The 25,386-nt window shown below is 46.6% G+C and overlaps 1 protein-coding gene across 1 annotated transcript in view; it reads left to right on the forward strand.

The window, feature by feature from the left end:
- Positions 1-1,387: 1,387 nt before the first annotated feature.
- The window catches only part of LOC146179434 (uncharacterized), a 136,194-nt gene continuing 112,195 nt past the window's right edge, over positions 1,388-25,386 (forward strand). The window contains exon 1 of the mRNA XM_084580195.1: positions 1,388-1,466. Coding sequence (XP_084436321.1) covers positions 1,388-1,466 — 79 coding nt within the window. The remainder of the gene's footprint in view (positions 1,467-25,386) is intronic.

A 25,386-nucleotide genomic window follows, 5' to 3' on the forward strand; every position in this document is an offset into this window, starting at 1 on the left:
ACTAGTTGATCATCTAATTAATCACTAATTAGTCATTTATTAATTGCGCTCTACTACGTACGTGATATCCGCCTTGCTGTAAAACCCATCATGCACAAAAAGCAGAGACGTATTCCTCGTATTTACTTTAAAATGCAAGTTTATAAACAGTCCAAAAAACCACCGTTCACACAATGTGTTGTGTTGAGAAGGATATATCTGTTAAGTGCGGTAAGTGTAGAAGGTAACGTTAGGCAACCATATACATCCAAGCAAGGAGTAGGTAGTTTTGTAACCGGTAAGGGCGTTACAAAGTCGGTTGTGCGAAGTAACACTACGTATATATATATATATATATATATATATATATATATATATATATATATATATATATATATATATATATATATATATACCTCAAGGGTGGCAAAGCGTGAGCTGCGAGATATAGAGGAGGAGTGCCGATGAATAAGTTCACGCTAAAATTAGTCGTGATTTCAATGCCTCGCGCCAATTGTTTTTTGCGGTCATAAGGTTGATTGGGCAGATGATTGGGCAGATGATTGAGCATTTATGAGTTTTGATCCAATATAAGTACTTGGTCCCCAGTATTGTCACCTTCGGACGTTCTGGTACGCCATCAAAATTACCTAGCTGAAAATAATTAGTTCTGCAATGATGAGGATGATGATTCTTATCGATACTAGCTCCAACGTGAGTTATGAAAACTGAAAAGCTTTTGTAAAGCAATATTTAGTATAATATAATTTTTGTTCTGCCGGGCGTATACAGGTGTTAACTCAGCCCGGTGAAGCGTCGAGCGTTTGTGGGCCGGGCGCATAGTTTTCTTTTGCAGTCACTCTTAAGACGTATTGTTGCTGTTAAAGCTTTATTTTACAGAAGAAATGCGTTGAGGACGGGTACGCACCAGAAAGATTAGGTACGCTGAAAAAAAGTCTAATTCGAGTCCTCATATATAAACATGGTGACTAATTGCTAATCCACCACGCAGAGTTTCTAAATATTACACTATGTGACCCATGACGTCATATATGGCTAAATACAACTGACGAAGAAGAGAAACGCATATTCCACGCCGCTTGTGATGTGTGTGTTCGTCTATCGTGAATGTTATGTGCGCTATACACTCGTACGATGTATAAACAGGGGTCGCATTAGGTCGAAACTTACCTATTCTCAAGCCTATACGTATCCACCATTAAAGGGTGGAAGCTTCCTCATCCTCCTGTGTGCCGTTTCTACGATTCGTATATTGTCGTCGCCACCGGCCATCCTTTCGGTGCGTGGCAGCTTACAGAAAAAAAAAAAAAAAAAGAGAGAAAAAAAATGGCGCAGCTTCCCTTTCTCTCATTCAGTCTCCCCCTCTTTGTCCGACGATGGTCTCGCGATGGTCACAGGACATCGCCGCATCTGTGTGTACGCCAGACAGCACCGGCAGCAGCAGCAGCAGCAGTCACTGCAGCAGAGTCTGGCGCGACGACTATGCGACACGCTTCTGTGCCCACCTCGCACGCACCGCTGATAACCTTGAAAAAGAACGAACGTGGCGCCGCATCATCACGCACGCTGGTGCCATTGGGGGAAAGGGTATAAGCTAACGAGGGGAGATGCCTAAGGGTGCGGCGCAGGACATGAGCACATGAGGCCACGAGTGCCCCCATGCGAGCCATGCTGAACGAGACGTCACACACGGGCGCCGCGATGGTGCGCCGCGTTCCTCTTCCTTTGTTATAGGTGCAGCCTAGGTTGAGATAAGCGGACGTGACGAGACGCCTTTCTCTACTCCTTTGAAGCGCCGTTGCATTTGTTGCGTCACCACTTAGCGGCGCAATCGCGAGATGTGGCAACGCGTGTACGAACAACGCGTGACTGTGACGATGCTGCCAGCCTTTTCACCCTCTTCGAAACCGAGCTGTCGATGGAATGTCATGAATATAACGGTACATATCTATAGCTTTGCGGCGGCATCGTGTCGTACACTGCATCTTGGATCTCCGTCGGGCTGAGCAATATATATGGCCCCAGGAAGGGCTCTGAGGTCCTTCCCGCGATCAATTGCACGTTAGCAAAGACAGCCGATACAGAGGTAATAAACGCTTCCCGAAAGCGGATTTAAGGGCAGTCCACTGCTCTTCCAGCAGCTGGAAGAGCACTGGACGCGATACTCGGAGGTCGTGGGTTCGACTTCCACTATCCGCGCGTTGTTTTTCCTTCCGCTTTTAATTTATTATTCTTTATCTCGATAATCATCATAGGACTAATTCTTTTTAAATGCCAACAACGAAAAAAAAATACCCAAGTTTGCCTTAGACTCGTAGACTGTCAGCTCCTCTAAACTCTATTTCTCTCTCTCTCTCTCTCTCTCTCTCTCTCTCTCTCTCTCTCTCTCTCTCTCTCTCTCTCTCTCTCTCCAATACAATATGTCAGCTATGTTTCTTTTTTTCTGTACGCGAATAGCAGGCGTCCGAGTAAACAAATAAACTAACAAGCAAGCAATGGAACGAAATCACTAAGTAATAAATATAATATTACATATAAATGATTACACGCACTGTTTGGTGTTTACTGGTTGCAAGAGCACCGAGTGTCGGCTGTATTTCACAGTCCTTCATGCACTGCGTTTGAAGAGTTGTATTCTCTCAGTTACCGTGACAATCGGGCGTGACCATCCTATGCACCTATAAAAAGTAAAGCTAGCACGACCACGAGGTGCACATATTACGTTAAGGCCAACTTAAATTATTCATACGAATCATTCCATTGGTGACGGGCTTGCTGCAACCTTTTTGTCTTGTTTTGTGCTTGTGCTATGGAGCGGAACGTTGTATCCTGTTGCACAAGCACCCTGCAGCATAGTGATGAACAGTTGAATCACAGCAGTGTTCTGTTTGCGACCCGGTGCACCGGCAAGAAAAGAGAGCCAAGAGGCGCGCAGGGCTGAAATGATTTGTAGACGGTCCGAACCGCTGGAGGCGTGTCGCCTTCGTGTTTTATTTATTTGGCGACAGCGTATTTCGCAAGATTAATTTTTGCTCATTTGCGTATTTGAAACGTCTTGATGGGGGAATCGATTTTATGCGCGCCCCTTGGAATCAAGGCGCTGGTTAAAGCCTGCGCGCCCAGTAAATTAATATTATTACTTCGATTAGATGTACTAAACTCTGGACCTTTTATTCTTTGTAACGATGCGTAAGAGACACTTTACATGGATCACCACAAAACATTTGGCCACGAATGGCTCTAACCAATATAAAATTGGAATTCTTGAGCTTGTAATTTGGTCTGGCCCATAGTTGTTGTTTTTTTCTACTTATAGGTAACCAGAATGGTTTTAACTGCGGTTAATGCAGACTTGAGTTGTATCCGAATATAGTAATTCTTATACGTACCATTTTTTGCGAACGTTCTGACCTATAATTTTGATGTGTATATATATATATATATATATATATATATATATATATATATATATATATATATATATATATATATATATATATATATATATATATATATATTTGTTTTTTCAGCGCTAAGCTTCACCTAATTAAGTTTTTCGCTGTTCTGTACATTATATTTTCATCGCTGGTTATAAATAAATTTTGCCACCAGTATATTTCTGATGATGTTGACTGACACGTTGGCAAAAGTTGCGTTCATGTGAATATGTTATATAGACTATATACTCACTTAGGGCTATGGAAAGAAAAACGGTAGCGGTAAAATTAAGAGATAGGAAACGTGCAGAGTGGGTCAGAGAAATAACTCAGGTCACTGACATTCTAGTGGAAATTAAGAAGAAGAAATGGACATGGGCAGGACATGTAGTGCGAAGAGAGGATAACCGATGGTCGCTGAGGGTAACAAATTGGATTCCAAGGGAAGGAAAGCGTAGCAGGGGGTGGCACAAAGTTAGGTGGGCGGATGAGGTCAAGAATTTCGCAAGGGTCAGGTGCATGGATGCAACTAGCAAAGGACCGGGGCAGTTGGAGGAATATCGGAGAGGCCTTTGCCCCGCAGTGGGTATAGTCAGGCTGATGATGATGATGATGGTGATGATACTAACTGCGCTCTCTCCGAGTAAATAAAGTAAAGCCATGAAAGTGACGATGCGTTCATTTTGGCATCTTGATGATGTGCAAACGGTGGCGAGAAAAATAGGATGACACAAGCACCTGTATTCAAAATCACGATTGTCACCTGTTCTTTTTTTTTTTTCTCTCATTGAAAAAGTATTTGGAACAGTGACACAATGCACAATCCCACAAAGGTTGATTGAGAGAGCTCTGTGCAGGTGTAACGTTCGAACAGCGCTCAAATAGGTGCAAGCTCTTGAGTGTCACATATCGCAAAAAGCGCGATGCGAATCGGACAATCTCTTTATCTGCTCGCGACAGTAACATTATATACTTACCATGCACTCCCATCCTGTTCGGCTTCATTCTATGCGAGGATATGCAGAGAAATCAGGCCAGGAAAGTGTAATTATTTATTGATATTTCTGATCACCAAGGCAAGTTTGTGAATAAACAAGGGAAATGTTGAGCGACCTTCTGAGTGTGTATGATCTCCTATGAGCTTGTGATCGAGCTTCGTGCAGAACTTTAGGGTGCACTGTTAAGAGAACTCCTGATCACTATTAAAATCTACTGAGCGAAACGCCAAGCGAACTAACGCACTGAGCGAATTCCAAACATTTAGGCGAACTACGAAGTGCATCATTGATGAAAGTGTTAAGCGAGAATTTAAGCGAACTATCAAGCGACACTATAAGCGAACTGTTGAGAGCACTATATCTATTTATTTATGCGAGCAAACTGCGAAAAACATGTCTCTGCGGTATGGGCAGGAGGGCTTTACAGCAAGGCGACCATTGTTTACGTCATATGATTTTATGGTATGAGTAATAATTGTAATTAGAGTTAACGTCCAGATTTTCTTTTAATTTATGACAAAATTAAATTGCAAAATTAAAAGTAATCAACACAGAATTTATTGGTGGAGTTGGTTCAAAATATAGAAGACCAAAAAAGCACATTTCAGAATTTTTCAGGATGTCTTTTCCGCATTTAATACTTCTACACTGACGCGTCATTAGGTGCACGTACTGATGTCGCCGAAACATTAACTTCTTTCAAATTATCAAACACACTAAGTTCGCCTCGTTTGATGATTAAGAGGGATGACAGCGCAAATTTATTTATGTGCAATGTTTGGAAATCAGCTCAACAAACTGTCATATGCATATATTTTTGACGCTCGATAATTCTGACCTGAGCGATTCTGAGCATAATGTTGCCCTTTTAAGTCAAGAATAAACAATTGATTAGTCTTTTTTAAGTAACTGCTCGTTTAATCGTAACGGTCTATCACCGTACGTGATATCCGTCTTGCTGTAGAACCCAACTGGATACGTAGACCGCACAGATGTTTGAAATAAAAGTTTCCAAACTGTTGCCACCTCAACAAAACAGAGCTTAAGTGCGACTGCTGTTTCTGCCATGAATAAGGGTGCCCTGATAACCGTGCCGTGTACTGCCAATATTACAACTGCAGAATCGCGATAAGAAAGGTTAAAAGTCGGATCTTTCTCCGTTTTCTGTAGGACAGATATAGTCTACACGACTTCCTTGTTTACATCAGCCCAATCCTATATGCCACATGACAAGCCTTCAAATAATAATAAATAGCATGGCCCTGCTGCATGCCTTCCAAACGATGTGCTTTAACGTGCCGAATCTACCCACTTTAGCAATACCACATGTGACATGGGCACTCTCGGGGAATCGTAAGTGGTTACGCGTCTTTTTCCTACTTGACGAGTGGTGTTTTATCTCCGTCATCGTGAACTATAATTCCGCTGGAAAGAACATATATTTCGAAGTGAAGGTAGAATTTCCATGATCTTCAGTGATCGAAACTCGGCATGGGATGTTTCTTTTTACAGATTGTTTCAGTAGCATGTGGACAATTACGTTGGTAAGGTGTCCGCACTGCCAAGAGTTATACAGTTTCTGCCGAAAATTACCGGTGCCGCTAGGTTTCTCTCTCTTTTTTTGATGTTACGCTCACGTCACGTATGGTTATCCTCGAGGCCAACAATGTCTGGCGACGCAGTCTCAGCTCACCGCCGCAAGGCGGCGTCCTAGACGTTTCCGGTGTAGTTCCGGTGCCCTTGTTACTTTTGGAAAGTACGGTACCTTCCCAAGAGATAAGTAGTCCGTTTCACAATGCCTTACTACGCGGGCGCATCTGCATCTTTGTACCAAAAAGCGCTGCGGGTGGGCGAGGGAGTATGCGTGGGAGGCTGAGAGAGGAGGTGCCCGTGGTTGGCGGTCGGAGTCGTGGTGAGAAGCAGCCGCCGGGCGCTCCGCGGCTAGTCCAGCAGTGTCGCGCGGCGCGTCGTCGTTCTGAGAACAGCGCGTGCGCATGGCGATGTTGCCGGAGCCGCCGGAGCGCTCGCAGGCGCTGCGGGGGAGTGCGCATGGCGAAGGGGCGTGGCACCGCTCGCTGGCCCCTCCGTTATTATTTTTTTTTTATCCTTCATCTCTCTTCTCTCTTCACTTGTGCCTCTTTATTCCTTTCAACTGGCACCCTCTTGAGGAGAAAGAGCGGGCCATTTTCGAAAGGCCTCGCGGAGGACGAGGATGGAGGAATGGGGGCGTGGCTTCTCTGCCCGGCTGCCAGGCCAATCGGCTCTGCGCCTGCTCCGTCTGAAAAAGGGGGCTTCGCTATCTGCGCCGTGGTCGTATCGGTCTCTCATTTTCTTCGAGCGCCATCTTGGAACAAAGGGTGTCGTCCGCAGAGCCGGGGTTTGATTCTTATGGCAAGCGACGAATCGAGAGCAGGTCGATCGGAGAAAGGCACATCTAAATGCACTTCGTAGGGCTTCCTGCACTACTGTAGCATTCAGGTGCTGAGAAAGAGGTACCGCGATCGAATTCCGGCCGCGCCGTTTTCATTTCAATGGAAGCGAACCGAAAGAGCTCTTCCATAGAGTGTGACGTCAGTTCGCGCTGAACTACCGTAAGTAGTCCACGTTTATCGGAAGGCTTGTATGATAGCTGTTCGACATAAGTTATTTCTTATCAGTTAGCCATCTACAAAGAATATTTTTATATAGTTTGAGTGACGCCTTCCAGGAAGAGACGGCAATTAAATTTTCTATTCACCAACTAGCCCAACTCCAGACCGACGTCAGAATAGAGTTGATCGACCTCAGCAGAAAGGGAGTACTTTGCTGAAACATTTGGAGGTCAGTGACCACACCGGAGGGTGATTGAACGTATTCTGTCGTCCATGGAAAGCTTGATCGCACATAAAACAAGCATTACAGAGCAAGGGTGTTAACTGAAGGATTAAGGGAATATGGCAATGTTTATACAAGTAGCCTCTCTTTAGATGTGCTCACAAAAATAATAAATTGGTTTTTAGGATCTTCAATGAACACCTGCTATAATGTGGCGCAGCCGACAGGACAACTGCCAGAAGATGCTTGAGAGCGGAACTGTTACAGGATGGCTACTTCGAAGCGCTCGACTTTGCTGCCGTTTTCATGCACGCTCCTGTCTTCGGCCGACCTTATTGAAGACGTTCACGTACACAGCTTAAATTAATACGCGGATATATGGAAAATCGAGATTCATGCACACCATCATTTTCCGAAAACAAGACCGCGCTCCTATCACTAACTGTCCAGCTTGAACTTTGTCGTCGAACCTCTGTGCACAATGGATTGGTGAGTTAGACAAGTTAATGACCAATGATGTTTCAGAGAATATTTCCGAAAATTCCTTTAAACAGGGCCGTCGAAAATTTAAAACAATATTCTCAGGAGCAAATTGTCCTGAAAACTGGCGTTATGTTCAGTCATTGTACCCAGATAACTAACCAGCTAAAATGTACTAGGGGGCTCATAACTAGCACTGTGCACGGTCAAAGCCAATGAAGATATAACAGCTGCAAATGATATAATCTCATCACTTGAGCTCTCTCTCTAAAAAAAAAATCGTCGTTCTGTAAAGCTCCCCTTCTGGGACCGTATTACATAGATTTATACTGCAATATAGACTCAAAGAAAAAGTATAGAGAGTAAAAACAAACCAGCGTCCTTCGACGCGCTATCGTTAACGTCAAAAATAGTGAAATTCAACTCGAAAAATTTAGCTACTAAACCGCCTTTTGATGTCAAATGTAACAGAATCAGGGAAGGCTTAGATGTCGGCTTTTTAGGATAAAAAAAAAAAGAGAGGAAAATGAGGAGGTTCTTCTTAGTGCCTTTTTATTATTTAGCAGATACGACCACAACCAAAGAGGTTGCAGCGACCTCGTGTATGTGGACGTTTGCTTATTTAAAATCTGTGAATCCGCGTTTGAACACTTCGAAAGCTTTTCAAGGAGCTTTAATTGAAACGCCGGTCTTTTTCGTCAATCACAAGACGTACCTTATAATCAATATATCGCTTTCAGGACAAGTGACGTATGTATTAATTATCGTGATTTCACCAGTACAACCATGTGAAACACCGTCGCAACAGCGCCCATGTTTTCGGGAATCCTCCACTATAGTTGGTTTCTACCACTGCATTAACTTCCCACGGAGAGCTTGCAAGAAGCTTGATCAGTCGAAGCATTTGTCAATATGCGCTGAAGTTCCAATGGACAAGTTGATGGCCTCTGCCATTATTTTAGCTTTTTTTGTCTTCACACAGGGGCGATGAATAGATGTTAATGTATGAGGACTGCGACGCCCGCGTTCACTTCATAAATTTAACATGCGCATGCCGCATGACCTGCATGTTTTAGAAGTTTCTCATTAGAGGCATGCGCTATATATAAAACAAAGACGACTTCAGAAGGCGAGCATATTTTTGCAGCCAGTACCTCGGTTATTTGTCGCAGTTTCTTCCCCCCCCCCCTTCCCCATAATATGCAGTGCGATTCTGTGATAGCCGTGGCGAACCATTTCGAATCCCTTGCCGACCACCTGTCGCCAATTTCCTCTTTCCTTCGAGCGTGTCAGGACGAGCGCCCTTAAGGCCATCCTTAATCTCAGCTGATGGCGCGACGATGCATGCATTTAACAGTAATAAGGATATATTATAATTGTTATTTAAGCGAGTTTGCAAAGCACCGATGTCTGCTGGGGAAAAGGGCGCGCCTCCTTCCCTCCTGCTCCGCGCCCTGGTGCACTTCCGGTCGGCCGCCGGCCGACCGGAAACGGCACCCAGCGTAGCGAGACGCGGTCAGCCACTCCGCCTCGCGGTATAGTGTTATTTCCTTTTTTGTTTTTGTTGTTGTTTTGTTTGCACTGTTGCAGTCTGGCTGCTAACGCCGTGGTACCGGGAGAAGAAGGGGGTGTCTGTGTACTCACACACACACCTTCTTCTCCTTGAAGGACGGACAAACTGGCGCAGTGTTTTTAACTATATAGTCTGCGGCAGGTGCACATTGAGTAGTAGAAATTAGACTCGGATGAGAGAAGAACGATATGTATAGCTGATCAGCCAAGGAGAAATAATACGATAGTCGCTAAAAGAGAACTGTTAGGCGTTATAAGCGTATACAGGCGAGATGATGATGCCCTTTAATACCACTCTGGAGTGACAGCAATGAATTCAGTTTGTAAGTGCAACTATAACGGTTAGTCTTTGCGGAGTCTTAATGTGACTATATTCACAGCGGTGAGTACAACGGTTGCTCTTCGATGGGTTATATAAGTTATGCATGGTTATGAAAACGCAGTTAGTCCTCCTCTTGTAACTAACTTCTGTGGTATATTTTTCTTGTTTTTTTTTTTTCGGTTTACGAACGTGTAGTATTCACGGTGGTAAACACAGTACTTCATGTCCAGACGATGAAAGAATAAATATAGGCGTGCCGTGCTTGCTTTGAATATACGTAATGTTAAAGGGATACTGTTGCAAAAGGCACAAAAAAAGACGGCAAGAGGGAAATAGATGATGAGAAATTGAAATAAATAAAGGCAGGAGGAAAGATGGAACAAGAAAAAGAAGAAAGGAAGGGAGGAATCTGCAATTGTGTATCCCCTCCGAAATTCTTTGACCGTGCACGCGATGGTAAAACCGGCGACACCTTTTGCTTGTATACTATATTAGCAAAATGTGTCGCCTGCTTTTTCTTATATATAGGTCATCTTTCTACACCTATATATATATATATATATATATATATATATATATATATATATATATATATATATATATATATATATATATATATATATATATATATATATATATATGCGTAGCAAAGTACTAAACCTGCAGTAGGGCCATTTGTTTAACCTACACCAGCTACACCAGCAAGAATCTATTGTAGGCATAGGAGATTTCCTACACTGGTGTAGCTGGTGTAGGTTAAAAAAATGGCCCAAGTGTTATGAGTGAAAATAGACACCGTTCTTCTGCTCCGGCTGATTAATTTAGTAGCTGCATGCGTGCACATCACATGTATGCTGACTTTTACTCTTAGCTACTTTTCCCCCGTGCAAGAAAAGGAAGAGGTTGCCTGTGTATACACATGCTGACTTTTACTCTTGGCTGCTTCTCCTCCGTACAAGAAAAGAAAGAGTTTGCTTGTGCTTACACATGTTGTCGACGCGTAATTCCGTCTCCTCGAGATGTCGACACACTGGCAAAAGCGCACCATAGTTATCCCACTTGCAAGACGCATCTATACTGCATGCAAAAAAGTGAAAGTTCTTCTCTTTACGATGGGGAGAGCGAAGGATGAAAAAGTTGGGGCTGGATTAAAGGTTGCCAGGTCATATATTATATAGTGGTCCGCGCAAGAAAGGTGAGGCTCAAACCTTGCCTATAGCGACTCACTCAAGGCTACCATGTTTCTTGAAAATTCCCATTTTCTATTTTGTTTCTAAAAACTGCGCTAACTATATACTCACCTATTTGAGTGTAAGGATCACGCAGATAGTGGAATGTTAGAGTCATGTTGTTTGACAAGTAATATCTAACATCGACGTTTGCCTGGATTCTCTGTATATATAGAACACCCTTGTCCATTGTTTCACTCCCATCTCCCTCCCTTCTCTCGTGAAGCTGGTGAGGGGTCCACCGAAATGTGAGATATACTTCACCTTTCACGTGCTCAAAACCATGGATCGGCGCGTGGAGCCGCATAGTTTGTTGCCTCTGTGGTTGTTCGGCTGATTCGGATGTTGTCAGAATGTCGATTCAAACATATTTATTGGGAGCGTTTTTACATTGAGTCGTGAGCAAAAGCGCTATACAACACTTAGTCGATGGCTGAGCTCTGGAAAACTGAGTTTGTTGCCTCTGTGGTTGTTCGGCTGATTCGGATGTTGTCAGAATGTCGATTCAAACATATTTATTGGGAGCGTTTTTACATTGAGTCGTGAGCAAAAGCGCTATACAACACTTAGTCGATGGCTGAGCTCTGGAAAACTGCATTGCAACGCCATCGATAGCAATATATATAGCTATCTGCGACCGAGACAAAAGTGGTGGTTCCCCATTTTATCGACCTGCACCTGTCGCGGTCGCTAGAGGGTGTTTCATCCAGTTTTCCTGAGCTTCGCGAAAGGAAAGGACACGACTGTATATGTGTCAAAGTTGACGAGAGAGAAAACCACTTAAGTGCCATAACGTTTATTGTTTTGGTTTCGGCAATACCGAGAGGGCATAAAAATGAGAAGGGTTCAACGCTGCTGAACCGAATATGGAGCGAAAGCATTTAGCTGTCGAGCGTTCTTTGTCCTCTTCTTTCTTCCTCTTCTTCCGCCTCCTCCTGTTCTTCTTCTTCTTTTCCTTCTTCTTTTTCTTCTTCTTTTTCTTCTTCTTCTTCTTTTTTGCGGCTGTTCAAGGTCATTCGTGACTGAGGCCGCGGACTACGCGACGGGCGAAACCTGGCGTAGATTTCCATGTAGTCAAACGCCTGAAGCATTATGACAGCCAAACACTCGTCAGATTACCGTTTAAAAAAAAAGAAGAGGCGTTTATGTAGACTATACGGGCCCATGACATAGCAGGCGCTGTATATGTAAGAAAAGAGACCTCGTCGATCCCACGTAAACGGCCTGCCTCAAACGCGAAGTTTTGTGCGATTTTCTCCGCAACTGCAACCCTGAAGAACTGAACGAAACATTTTAAAAATAGGGACCTTGCATTTAATACAGGACTACCATGCAGTGCCACGACCGCTTTGCGCTTCCATCAAGCGGCCGTGGCACTGCATTCGAGTAAACTACTGCAAGCGCAAGACGATTAGACCTATATATGTTATACTCCTTTTAATATATAGCACATGGTTAAAGAATACTACATTGCAGTGGTAACCCGCATCGGAGAAATGTGAAGCATCCTTATCACTAATTTTCATTACTGATTTAATACCACTAATCAATTTATCACTGCTTTTGTTTCCATTTTCACTATCTTATCACAACCGCTACCACCAACGTAGTCTGTTAATATACTTCAGGATTACTAAATGTCAGGAACATGAAAAAATGTGTTTTCAGCCCCAAATGCATCGTAATCTGGGATGACTGTGATACTGCGCATGATCATGGAAGCACCACTGGGTCACGCTTCCCTGATATCCATATCATACCTCCCCCCCCCCCCCCCCCCACACACACACACGCACACACAACCTGTTCGAAAATATTCATTGACGAAAACCACTTGAGAACACAAGAAAGAAATGAACGCCACATGCGTACATTATGTTGGTAGTGCGCGGACGCCGGCTGTTGCGACGCCGCGTCTTTCTCTTTCCCTCTTTTCTTTGTTTTCTATATACTGCCTCATACTGTCGTAAGCAAATATGTGCGCGTTTGAGTACCCGGGTTCGAACCCGACCTCGGCGGCTGCGTTTCGATGGAGGCGAAACGAAGAGGCCTCCGTGTGCTGTGCGATGTCAGCGCACGTTAAAGATCCCCAGGTGGTCGAAATTACTCCGTAGCCCCCACTACGGCTCCTCTTTCTCTCTTTCCCCTTTCAATCCCACCTTCCTCCCTTCCCTTACGGCGCAGTTGAGGTGTCACAGAAAACAAGCGAGACAGTTACCGCGCCTTTCCCTTCCTATAAATCAATCAATCAGTTTCGGGTGCATGCCTTATATGGGCATATGCCAATCACCATTGAATCGATACTTAATCAATAGCAATCGGATGATATCGGACCATGATTTAAGGCATTTTTAGGGTATTTTCATTATAATTTTCGACTAACAATAAAATAGCTAAGCAGATGCCCACAGGAATTCATGAATTTGGTCATCGTAACTCTCACTAACGATCACTTATAGTTAAGGCATGTTTAACTAACACTAACCAGACATTAACTAGTACTCAGAAAGTGCAAATAATCGTTAACTATCACTAACCAATAGTAATGGTTAGACGTTTCGAGACGTCTATAGCCGTCACGTGGTGACGTCATAGGCCGTGACGTTCACCATGATCGGATGTGACGTCATCTTGGCGTCATACCTGGAAGCCTTTTAAGTTCAAGATACTTTTATTGCCGTCGATGTAGAGTCCCCTCCGCTCCCATAGAAAGACCCTAGGTGGCCTCCAAGGGAGAGGGAGTTCCGCAGGAAGACGCCTTTCGCAAAGCGTCCCGTGCCAGACGGATTAGTCGGGATTGCTGCTCCAGAACCCTGCTTCGTGATTCACGCATAGCCGAAGCTGACCCCGCCGCGTAATTCCGTCTCCTCAACGGTAGGGTTGCGCAACTTCTTTCTCCTCACTTGTTGCCCCTCAGTAGGTTAAACGGCGGTTGTTACCGAGAGGTGTCTCTGAACGCAACCTAATTTAATTGGTTCACAGGAAGGGAAAGGCGCAGTATCTGTCACACTTGCTATGTGGACACCTGAACCGGTCCGCGTGGGAAGGGAGGGAGGTGAGAGTGAAAGAAGAGGTGCTGTAGTGGAGGGCTTCGGACCACCGCGCCTTATCGCACTTTAGTGGTCCAAAGTGCAACAGAATTCTTATATTTTGAAGCGAAAGCTTCACTGGCCTCGATGCAATGATTTCGCCATGGCACTCATTTCCACCGTTGTTGGCTTCGAACCCGGATACTGTGTTCAGTAGTAGAGCGTCCGGGGCTAGAGGCTTTGGTTGAACCCCCGGTGGTTACTCCAGCTGAACGCTCTAACTACTGAGCCACCGCGATAGGTCTTTCACCCCTTTCCGCACGGAATGCACCATGCAACGGATTCGGTCTGCAATAATAATAATTGGTTCACCGGAAATGAAAGGCGCAGTATCTGTCACACTTCTTTCTGTGGGCACCTGACCGCGCCGTAAGGGAAGGGAGGAGGTGGGGGTGAAAGTGGAAAGAGCAAGAGGAGCCGTAGTGTTTGACCACCCGGGGATCTTTTACGTGCGCTGACATCGCACAAGCACACGGACGTTTCTTCGCTTCACCTCGATCGAAACGCAGCCGCCGAAGTCTGGATCGAACCCGGGTACTCCGGCACAGTAAAATTTTGGAGGACGCTTTAGCTTCGCCTTCAAGAGTGGAACGCAATAGCGTTATTGCACCTCGTCAAGAAAACTTATTAAACGCAAGGGTATTGGGGCATCCTCGCACCGGTACCCGCGCGGCCCGAAGGGGAGAAGCGGGTGAGCGAAGATAGTGATCTAAAGAAAAGAAAGACGCTTGATTCTACAACCCGTGAGGGTGCACGGCGAAACGTCAGGGGCGAGTGGCGCGCCACCCGCAAGATGGCTCTGCATGTGCGCAGAGCGCAGAAGAAATGTAGCGGAAACGTACTTCGCTACTCGTGTAACTGCGACTTCTGTAAGTAACATGCTCATAATTACCGATATACACCGCAGTATAACGTTCTACGGCACGTTTCTAAGGCAACACCGCATTAACTAGAATGCGCTTTTGTACCGCTTTCAAGCATCGAGACACGCCAGTACGAATGGTTTGGGTGCCGCTGACTCTTCACGCAGCGTTGCCCAAGTGATTTTTTTCCCCTCTTTTCTGGTTTTCCTCCTTGTCTTTCAGTGGCGCATTTTAGGCTTATATGTTACACTTTTTCTGACCCTTTCTTACCAGACCTCTCGACATAATTCTCTATTGTGCTTAATCTCCCCTCACGTTTCCTATGGCCGACGTTAACACGAGAAGCAATCAGTTCACTCGGCTATTGGTTGAGTTGCGGCCTTGTACAGATATATGTAAATAAAGGTTTTTTGTTACTGGAAAAAAAAAAAAAATCTCGTGGCTGAGTGGTAGCGTACGTCTCCGTCTCACACTCCGGAGACCCTGGTTCGATTCCCACCTAGCCCATCTTGGAAGTTGCTTTTTATTTATGAAGTGCATGCCGGGATTTATCGCTCACGGTCAACACCGCCGACGCCGACGACACCGGCTTTTCTGCGACACGAGCTCCTTAACGCTATCGCGTTAAAATGTTTTGCGCCTGCACCACCCCGGCGGGGCGGATTTGATCTGCAACGTATGGATTTCGGCGATTTCTTGGCAAGGGAGCTTAATTCTCACAGATATGTCATCCAGCGTATTGCTACTTATCGCGATATTGTTTTGCGTTAACTTGGTGAGGCACCGTACATGTATGCAAATCGCGCTATTGTTACTTTTCAGAAGAGGGCAGTGAATTCTTTTGGTGAGATAGTATTAAATCGCGCTCTTGATACAGTCCAAAAGTTAAGGTTATAACCGGCGCTACATTTAGTGTTTTGGGAAAAAAGATGCAAGCGCCTTGCACAATTGCATTGGTGCCATTGTCGATAGAGAGATATGTTACGTACAACAGCCTCGCGCCGAAAACAAGGAAAATTTTATGTAGCTGTATGATATTTTGGGCCGTCTTCAGAGGTGTCTGTCTCCTTGTTGCAACCCCATGAGTCATCTCCGTCGATCTCGTCCACTTCTAACCTATGGTCGGTTGCACTTCTAACCAACGGCTCCGCTGGCCACTGTCGCCCGTTGAGCTCGCGCTGTACCAGACCTAGCTTGCTGGTCTTCGCAGCGGTCGCTGGACAGCAGAGTCTCCCATTGCTCCGCAATCGCGTTTCGAATTTTGGAGACTAATAATAATAATAATAATAATAATAATAATAATAATAATAATAATAATAATAATAATAATAATAATAATAATAATAATAATAAACCATAATAAAATTGGTTTGCAGGAAGGGAAAGGCGCAGTATCTGTCACAATTGCTCTGTGGACACCTGAACCGCGCCGTAAGGGAAGAGATGAAGGTTGGAGTGAGGGTGGAAAGAGAGAAAGGTGAGCCTTAGTAGAGGAGGGCTACGGAGTAATTTCGACCACTTGGGGATCTTTATGTCTATGTTTTTACAGGTCCGTTTGATGTGATATAGCGCGGGTTTTTCGTCGCACCGCGGGCATCTGTCCGCGTATATGGTATACGGTGCATTTTAACGTGGTAGCGTTAAGGAGCTCGTGTCGCAGAAAATCCGCGGTGTCGTCGGCGTCGGCGGCGTTGGCCGTGAGCGATAAATCCCGACATGCACTTCATAAATAAAAAGCAACTTCCAAGATGGGCTGGGTGGGAATCGAAACAGGGTCTCCGGAGTGTGAGACGGAGACGCTACCACTCAGCCACGAGTTCGATGCTTGAAAGCGGTACAAAAGCGCTTCTTGTGAATGTGGTGTTGCCTTAGAAACGTGCCGTAGAACGTTATACTGCGGTGTATATCGGTAATTATGAGCATGTTACTTACAGAAGTCGCAGTTACACGAGTAGCGAAGTACGTTTCCGCTACATATCTTCTGCGCTCTGCGCACATGCCATCTTGCGGCGAACACAGAAGAACCCCTCCTCGCAATGTGCGGCGCTGCCCCGACACGTGGCGCGCCACTCGCCCCTGACGTTTCGCCGTGCACCCTCACGGGTTGTAGAATCAAGCGTCTTTCCTTTCTTTAGATCACTATCTTCGCTCACCCGCTTCTCCCCTTCGGGCCGCGATGGTACCGGTGCGAGGATGCCCCAATACCCTTGCGTTTAAAAAGTTTTCTCGACGAGGTGCAATAACGCTATCGCGTCCCACTCTTGAAGGCGAAGCTTAAGCATCCTCCAAATTTTTGTTTAGAATGTGGAGGTTTTGGTATGAACCTGTCTGTGATGGTCTCCAAATGTCAGCTTCCTCTCTGTTGAGAGAACTGTGCGGTGGGTGATATCGCATTTTTCTTCCTCTGTAGTTTTCATGGCCGAGTACGCCTTGGGTGCTGGCGAATCTTCCATGGTCTTGTCGGATGCTCGGAAAGTATAATGTATTCTCGAGCTATCATGTCGGCGTCTTGGTTCCCTGCCACCTCCATGGGCGCCGGTATACATAATTTTATGTGAGGTCTTGTTTCCTTCTTTTTGGTTTTTAATTTTGTCGCTCGCTTCGCAGAGTATACAGAGCGCGTGACTACCTAACCTGCCGTTCATGTAATTCTGACATGCTGTTTGAGAGTCCGTGACTATATATATCGTTAGCGACCGCCCGGTTCTGTTGCCCTCCGCCACCGCTAGAGCAATGGTATGCTTCCTCGGCCTCCGCTACCGCGTGCAGTGTCGCGTAGACGCTCTGGTCACTTCGCGTAGAGATGAATTGATCACAGTGGCCACTGCAATTTTGTTGTCTCCTCCTCTCGAGGATGTGTCTGTATACACGATCGTGTCTTGGGGAGCGTATGTTTTCTGAATGAATTCGGCCCTTGCCTCTCTTCTGCCTCGGTGGAGGTTGGGGTCCATGTTTCTCGGGATTGGAGCTACCTTGAGGGACTTGCGAAGTTCGCCGGTGATCGTTTCCGTCCTCGTCATTTCTCGTTTCTGCTCGCAGTATCCGAGTCTCTGAGAGTGCTCGTCCAGTCGTCTGCAGCAGCCTGAGTTTTTGCGACTGAAGCTGCGCCTCGCGTAGCTCTTCGAAGGTGTTTTGCAATCCAACGGCTATGAGTTTTTCTGCCGACGTGTTGCGCGGTAGTCTGAGCGCTGTCTTATACGCTTTGCATAGCAGGGCATCCGCTTGTGTTTCGCTCTTGTTGAGGCACTGGTAGGATATATAGGTTGTACATAATTCGGCTCACTACCGGGTTTCCGACTAGTTTTAGTGTGTCTTCTTCGCGCATGCCATGCCACTTGTTGGTGATACGTGTTACTTGTATAGCGTTGTTGCTTTGAGCAGGGTAAAAGTGCGAGTACTGCGCTGGTTGGATTGAACCCACATACCCAACTTGTCTTTTCCGGGATGGGCATTCCTTCCAGGTGGATGTTGAGTTTCTGGTCGTTACTGGTTGGGACGGCCCGGTTTTGTTTGCTGCTCCACACTCGAAGCAGTTCCGATTTCTCGGTCGAGCATGCGAGCCCTCTTTCTCCGAGATATTGGTGTACACAGGAAGAGGAATATATTGCTGGCTCGCAGTCAATACATTCTTACTTTCTCACCTTAATTTTCAGCAAAATGTTCGTTAAATCGGGGCGGATAGCGAAGTTAATTTCGTTATTTCGAGTTACTCAAAGCATTGGGCCATATGAGCGTTTGAGGGTGAATCGCGGGATACTCGTTGAATTCAGTCTTTCATTACATCTGGTTTCGTTAAATCGAGAGTTTTGACTGTATGTCCGCTGATATGGGCTCCTATATGTGCGCTTGGCCAACCCAATTATATATCATGTGTGGGTGCATCTAGCTGAGCCTGAACACTTAGCTGTAACAAACCAGTCATATGCCATCAATGCAGGGCGGCCCTGGCCAGCGAAGAGCCGGACAAACATGGAACAACTAAATCTTTAGTGTCGTTCACTGCCATTAAAATGATAATATTTTAGACTGGTGAATTACTAATGCGTCATATATGTGACATACACATCTCTGTCATATGCCACATGTGACAGGTATATGGGTCACATTTGACATGTGATGCATATATCTTATTCTTGTCGGATGCGGTCCGCCATGCATGAAGTTTTCATTCAATGCATTCGCTACCAGTCATTTTTTTGTATTTCTGTTCAATTTGACTTATGTGCTGGCGAGTGATCATCAGTGTTCTTTAGCTAGGTTATCACCGTTCAGAGTTTGCCATACGTATCCTTCCGTGTCACTGCACATATGCAATAAAAATTGGTGGCGGCTTAGTTTGGCTAAGCCTGGATATTAGAAGTGAAAAGCTTCGGCGATGCCATGGCTTAGCTTGTGGTTCCTTGGTGTAGTTCTGGCTTACCTTGTTGTTCACGGTTGCAGCTTATAGATATTCCATGGCTTATAATCACGGTGAAACATTGATTACAGCCGTACATCACATAAGATTAAACTTTATTCCGATTCCACATCATCATCATCACCGTTACACTTCTGTATAGACACAAACACAGCTCGGTGAAAGCGCACGGCACCGGCTAAAGGTCAACCGGCGGAGTCGCGGCGGCGGTTGCGGCGGCAGCGGCGGCTCCGACCACGTGCGCATCTGCTGTGACGTCACGTGGCGTGCGCACGCGCAGCTGTGGCTTTTATTGCGAAAGCAATACTACGCTGCAGGTCTAACCACTCGTCGCTGTGTGCCGTGTCCGTGTCCATGACCGTGGTCCCCTGGCAGGAGCTGCCAACTTGGGTCTCTCGTTTCACATGGGGCGATTATGTCAGAATCAGCCTGCCAGGACCTTGGCATTCACGTTACCCCTATAGGCCACTAAGGCACGTTCATACGGCTTGGTTAAAGCAGGGCTTTATATGTCTTTCTAACGACGGAGCACACGCGAGACTCGAAGTTGACTAGCCTAGTGAAGCTTTTCGCTTCAAAAAATTCGCCCATCGTAAAGTGTTCCTAAGGTCGCTTTGGAACTTGTTATTGTACTTTCCTGCATGCTTGTGTTTCTGTATTCTTGTATTCACATTCTGCACTAGCCGGACTAGCTCCAGCTAGTCTTATATGATATGCGACCTAGTGTAAGTGCCACCATGACCGGCTTGAACAACTCTTTTATTTCCCTCCACCCTCTTTTGGAGAATAATGCCCACACACACACACACACACACACACACACACACACGCACACGCACACGCACACGCACACACACACACACACACACACACACACACACACACACACACACGCACACGCACACGCACACGCACACGCACACGCACACGCACACGCACACGCACACGCACACACACACGCACACGCACACACACACGCACACACACACGCACACACACACGCACACACACACGCACACACACACGCACACACACACGCACACACACACGCACACACACACGCACACACATGCACACACACATGCACACACACACACACACACACACACACACACACACACACACACACACACACACACACACACACACACACACACACACACACACACACACACACACACACACACACACACACACACACACACACACACACACACACGCGCGCGCGCGCTATACTCAAGAGCCATAATAGAAGACCATGTGGATCTTTTTGCATGACCCAGTGAAAAGTTTGAAATTTCAGTCCTATTGGCCCTGGTATCATTTGTTTAATGTTTTTAGGATTTGGGTACGGGCGTATCGTAATTTGGAGGCCATTACGATGCACCCGAAAACAAATTATTTTCACCTATACAAAATAGTTTGCTGCCGTTTGCATATGGCTGCACCGTGGTCTCTATTCGCCCATGAGGAAACCGATATATTACGTGAAGTTTTCTCAGATAGTACCGTCATTTTTGAACACAGATCACACCGGCTGTATGGTCCTCAGGACGATTTTTTTCCTGAACTTACTTTCACTGCGTTGATCGCATATGCATACCTATTGGGGTAGACCAAAATGGACAACCGGTACATAACACGTACGTGCACTCAATTATCTCTATGTTTTGTAATACAATACGCGTTGATGGCATTGAAAACAAATGCACTCATAGCCTAGCTCCGCCTTTACTTAATCATCGAAGTGCAAAGTTTCTAACCTTAAGCATGTGTAGCCCGCGGACTGTATCAGTCCGCGAACAGTTTCTAATTTTAAGCATGTGCAGCCCGCGGACTGTATCAGTCCGCGAACAGTTTCTAATTTTAAGCATGCGCAGCCCGCGGACTGTATCAGTCCGCGAACAGTTCCTGATTTTACGCATGCGCAGCCTGCGGACTGTATCAGTCCGCAAACAGTTTCTGATTTTAAGCATGTGCAGCCCGCGGACTGTATCAGTCCGCGAACAGTTTCTGATTTTAAGCATGTGCAGCCCGCGGACTGCATCAATCGGCGAACAGAGCATGTGTAGCCCGCGGACTATATCAGTCCGCGAACAGTTTCTAATTTTAAGCATGTGTAGCCCGCGGACTGTATCAGTCCGCGAACAGTTAATTTTAAGCATGTGTAGCCCGCGGACTGTATCAGTCTGCGGGCTACACATGCTTAAAGTTTGAAACTTTGCACTTCGATGATTAAGTAAAGGCGGAGACTATGAAGTGAGTTTGTTTTCAATGTCATCAACTCGTATTGTATTACAAAGCATACGCAAAGCAAAGTGTACGTAAGTTTTATGTACCGGTTGTCCATTTTGAATTACTAATGAATTACATTTTGAATTACTTTTAAATTACGGTACTACACTTTCCCTAGCATCAAAATTTATAAACCGAGCTCTAGTCTAGAATCGCATGCGCATCACATATCCCATATTTCAGCGCGTAGGTTCTTCGCTTCCTTGGCGGCTGCTGTCCATCCTGGTCGTTGAACCAAAATATCCACTATGGCCAAGTCAAATACGATCTCCCTTTTAGTAACCGATTTTCTAAATTCAACAGATGTATGTGCCTACGATCTTCGGTATCAATTATCCTTCATGTAAACGCGCTCAAAACAGTTCTAATCAGACACAAAAAGGGAAGGGCCTTGTGTTGGGTGATGAATAGTTCTATTTTTGGGATACTGTCCAGAAACAATTCGCACAGATACTAAGCGCCCGCCGCCTAGCCTATTTCAAATTACCGCCCGCATTATACCCGCGGTTATACAGACTCTAGGGCGAGCCAGCATACCGTTCCTCGACACATTATATCCGTGAGGAGTTCCATAACAATTGCACTCGAAGAACAACTAAGACCACTGCCCGTCTTGTTTTTGGGAGGCCCTGGGTTTGATCTCCAGTGACGATGACTGTCAACCACTCTCGGTATACGAGCTTTTTCCCGTTATAGTTCCGGGCTCATCAACGACCACCGATGATTGATCCACCAAGGACATGCGCCTGTCACGTGCGATAAAAGAATATTGGTTCTTTCTCGTGGCGGCTGTGGCGAAGAGCAGCTCAGCGTCCTTCAGCATCAACGACAACCGGAAGAGGGCACTGGTCCCAGTCACATTCATCGCACCCAGCCACGACTCGTCTTCCGCAGCATCTCCGGTAGCTAGGTGGCTCAGAGGCTAACGACCGCCGGCGGTCCCTGACTCCTTGGCGTTTCGGCTGGGACTCCTGGCGCATGGGGCAGCAGCAGCGGAGCGGGCCCTCCCCTTGCCTTCATCCGGCAACGGCGCCAGCGATGCATCCACACTCTTATAGAGACAATGGCGGATGCGTCCTCCACCGGCGGACAAAGGGGAACGACGAGCAGCCAGCCCCTCGCCACGCATTCTGCACCAGTCCCTTCCCTTTCGCCCCTCCGGTTGGTGCCCCTAGGAGAACGGCGCCGATACGCTCCTCTGCAGCTGCCGGCTCCGTGGAGGCCTCTTCGCACCCCCCCCCCCCCCCCCCCCACCCCAATCCCTCCATCCGTGGTCCCACGAATGATGCTGGCCAGTACAGAGCAGAAGCCCCGCATCGCTGGATTCGACCGTCGTAGGAGCAGGACGGGAGAGAGAGAGAGAAGGAAGCATGTGCAAGATGCACACTACAACCGGAGGGACCCAAGGATTGGATAATGGCTCCGAGCATTCTGCTTTTTCCGCGTTTCCTCGGTGACTGTTGTTTGCGCGCCTGCATGGTGTTGAGGGTGGTATATTATTTTGCACCCTGTCCTTCTAACCTCCCTTTTCTGTTTACGCTAGCGGACATTCGCACTTGCGGAGATGATGATGCACCGGTTTTACAGTACTAGATCGAGTAGCGACAGGTATTCGTCCTCACAATCCAGCACAGAAACACAATGTTTACAATTCACTCTTTTGACGTCTGTCCATGCTGTTGTTCTTTCGGCAATGCGGCAACTTTCATTCCGCCTCGCTTCTGCCCAAGTCTAGCTTTGTTTTTTTCTTTTTCGCGTGCGTTAGCAGGCTCGCTGCAGAGCCTGCGGACTGCGCTTTGGCCCTTCAAAAGCAAATGACAAACAGGCGAAGAGGACGGGAGCAGGAGAGAAGAGATGGCAGCCTGCCTCCAGAAGACCTCACCTTGGCGTTCCGCCCGGTTAGGCCTAGCGATGCGGAACGGGCCGTGGCTGCTCGGATCGCGCGGCTTCCTTCGTGCATCTGTAGTTCTTTCTTTCCTTTTCCGTTTTGACTGTTTGTCTCAGCTTTAGATAGTCTTCGTTTGCACACAGGTGTCGCTTGTGCGTAGCGCCCAAAGTTCCTTTCTTCAAAAGAAAAAACAAGACAGGACAGGTCTCTTCTTTGTATCTTTGAGGAGGCGTGTCTGCCGTCGCGGCCTGATAGCTCAGCCGCTCTGTTGAGCTCCTGTGCAGATGGTCTTCCGCAGAGCCCCCCTTTCCTTTCTCTCCTCAAACCGTTCAGTCCCCGCGCACATCTTCCATTTGTCGTGCCACACTTTTCCGCGACAAATTGCGCAACGAATGACGTGTCCACAGTGGAACCGAAACCACCCCACGGAAACAGACGTCGCCAGCGCCTCTCGACTCACGCGACGAGCGTTCACGAGCACGCACAAAGCATGCGTTGTGAAAGAAATTGCCCGCGGGCGTCGGCTGCTGCCGCTGGTTCTTCCGTCCGTTTCGACTTCTTGGCTCGGTCGTATGAGAAACCTTGCTAGAGTCTTCTGGTTCAGCCAGTGACCGGGGCCGCGGTGAAGCCGCATGCATGGATGAATCCCCTTCTCTTCGAAGCATCGAAACGGCTCCGTGGCTACATTGTGCAAAGACGCGTGCCTCCATTCTCCTCCGGCTGTTGCAGACGAGTGCTACCGCGGAGGCCGTCGTCTGCTCCTGGCACGCAGTTCGTCTGCTCAGGCTGCAGCGGCGGCCGTTCCGCGTGGAATCACTAACGACGGTAATAGCGGCGACAGGCGCGTAATAACAGTGATGCAGCGAGTTCCGCACAGGCGCACGCGAGCAGTCGGGTAGGACTCGTCTCCCGTACGTTTTTACTTTGAATCTTCCTTCCTTCACATACACACACTGCTTTTAGGCTTAGCCTCTCCTTTTGCCTTCTCGCAGCACGTCGTCTGCCACGCAGTGCTGAGCTGCTGTTCGTCTGCGTGGCCCGCATGCTTTGCGGTTCGTCAGTTGAGGCTTCCTTCTCCTCCGCTATAAGCCACACTCTCCAAAGCTTCTTTTTTTCCTCTGCATCCCTTCTATATAAGGGTAGTATTGAGCGTCTAAGTACGTATCTGGTTGTATACATAATGTAGCCAGAGTAAGAACCCCGTTTATCCACTCGTGGCGACGAGAGAGGGTGCTTCCGCTCTTGTGAGATCTTTCCCCCCTCCTCTCCAGGGGGCGTGGCTGCGCTGTGCAATGTCACTTCCTGCTTCGTCTTCTCCGCTACCGCTACTGTGTACCTGCATACGCGCCGAGTGGCGGTGGCTCCGAGCGATGCACTGCCCTGTTTTTCTGGCATCGTGGTCATGTATGATGATCCCCTCTATCCTTGGCGCATATCTCTCTCTTTCTCTCTCTCTCTCTTTGATACTTTGTTTGGAGGCGTGATTCTTTTCGCGACGATTTTTCTTGTTCAATTCATGTTTCTAAATTTGTTTATTTTTTTTGTTGGATGGAAAAAAATGTAATCAAATAAAATACCAGATTTGGTGACAATGTTAGAACGGTTGGCTGGATCTTCCACGTATAGCATCGTCTTAAATCCCTTACTTGTCACTTAGGAAATTACAGCCAACTGGTGACCTGTTCTGAGCGTCGTAATACTTCCGGGCGTGTTGTATCGCATAACTGCAGCTACCGGTTGCCCTTTTATTGAAGTACGGGCCGATTCGAATGAATGTGGTACTCAGGAAAAACAATACTTTGAATATGCGCGTTTGCACCAGACATAGAGTTTCTTACTCTTACGTGTTAAGAGTGTAAGAAACTCCATGTCACCAGAACCAGCAGTTGGAAAATGCCCACTAAAGGCTCATGTACAAATAAACTCGCCTTAAACGGACCGTGTTCACTTGCTACGTGAAGCGGCAGCCGCGTCGTCTTGGA

This window comes from Amblyomma maculatum, chromosome 9 (assembly GCF_055883805.1).
Source record: "Amblyomma maculatum isolate TAMU_Amacu chromosome 9, ASM5588380v1, whole genome shotgun sequence".
Taxonomy (NCBI): Eukaryota; Metazoa; Arthropoda; class Arachnida; order Ixodida; family Ixodidae; genus Amblyomma; species Amblyomma maculatum.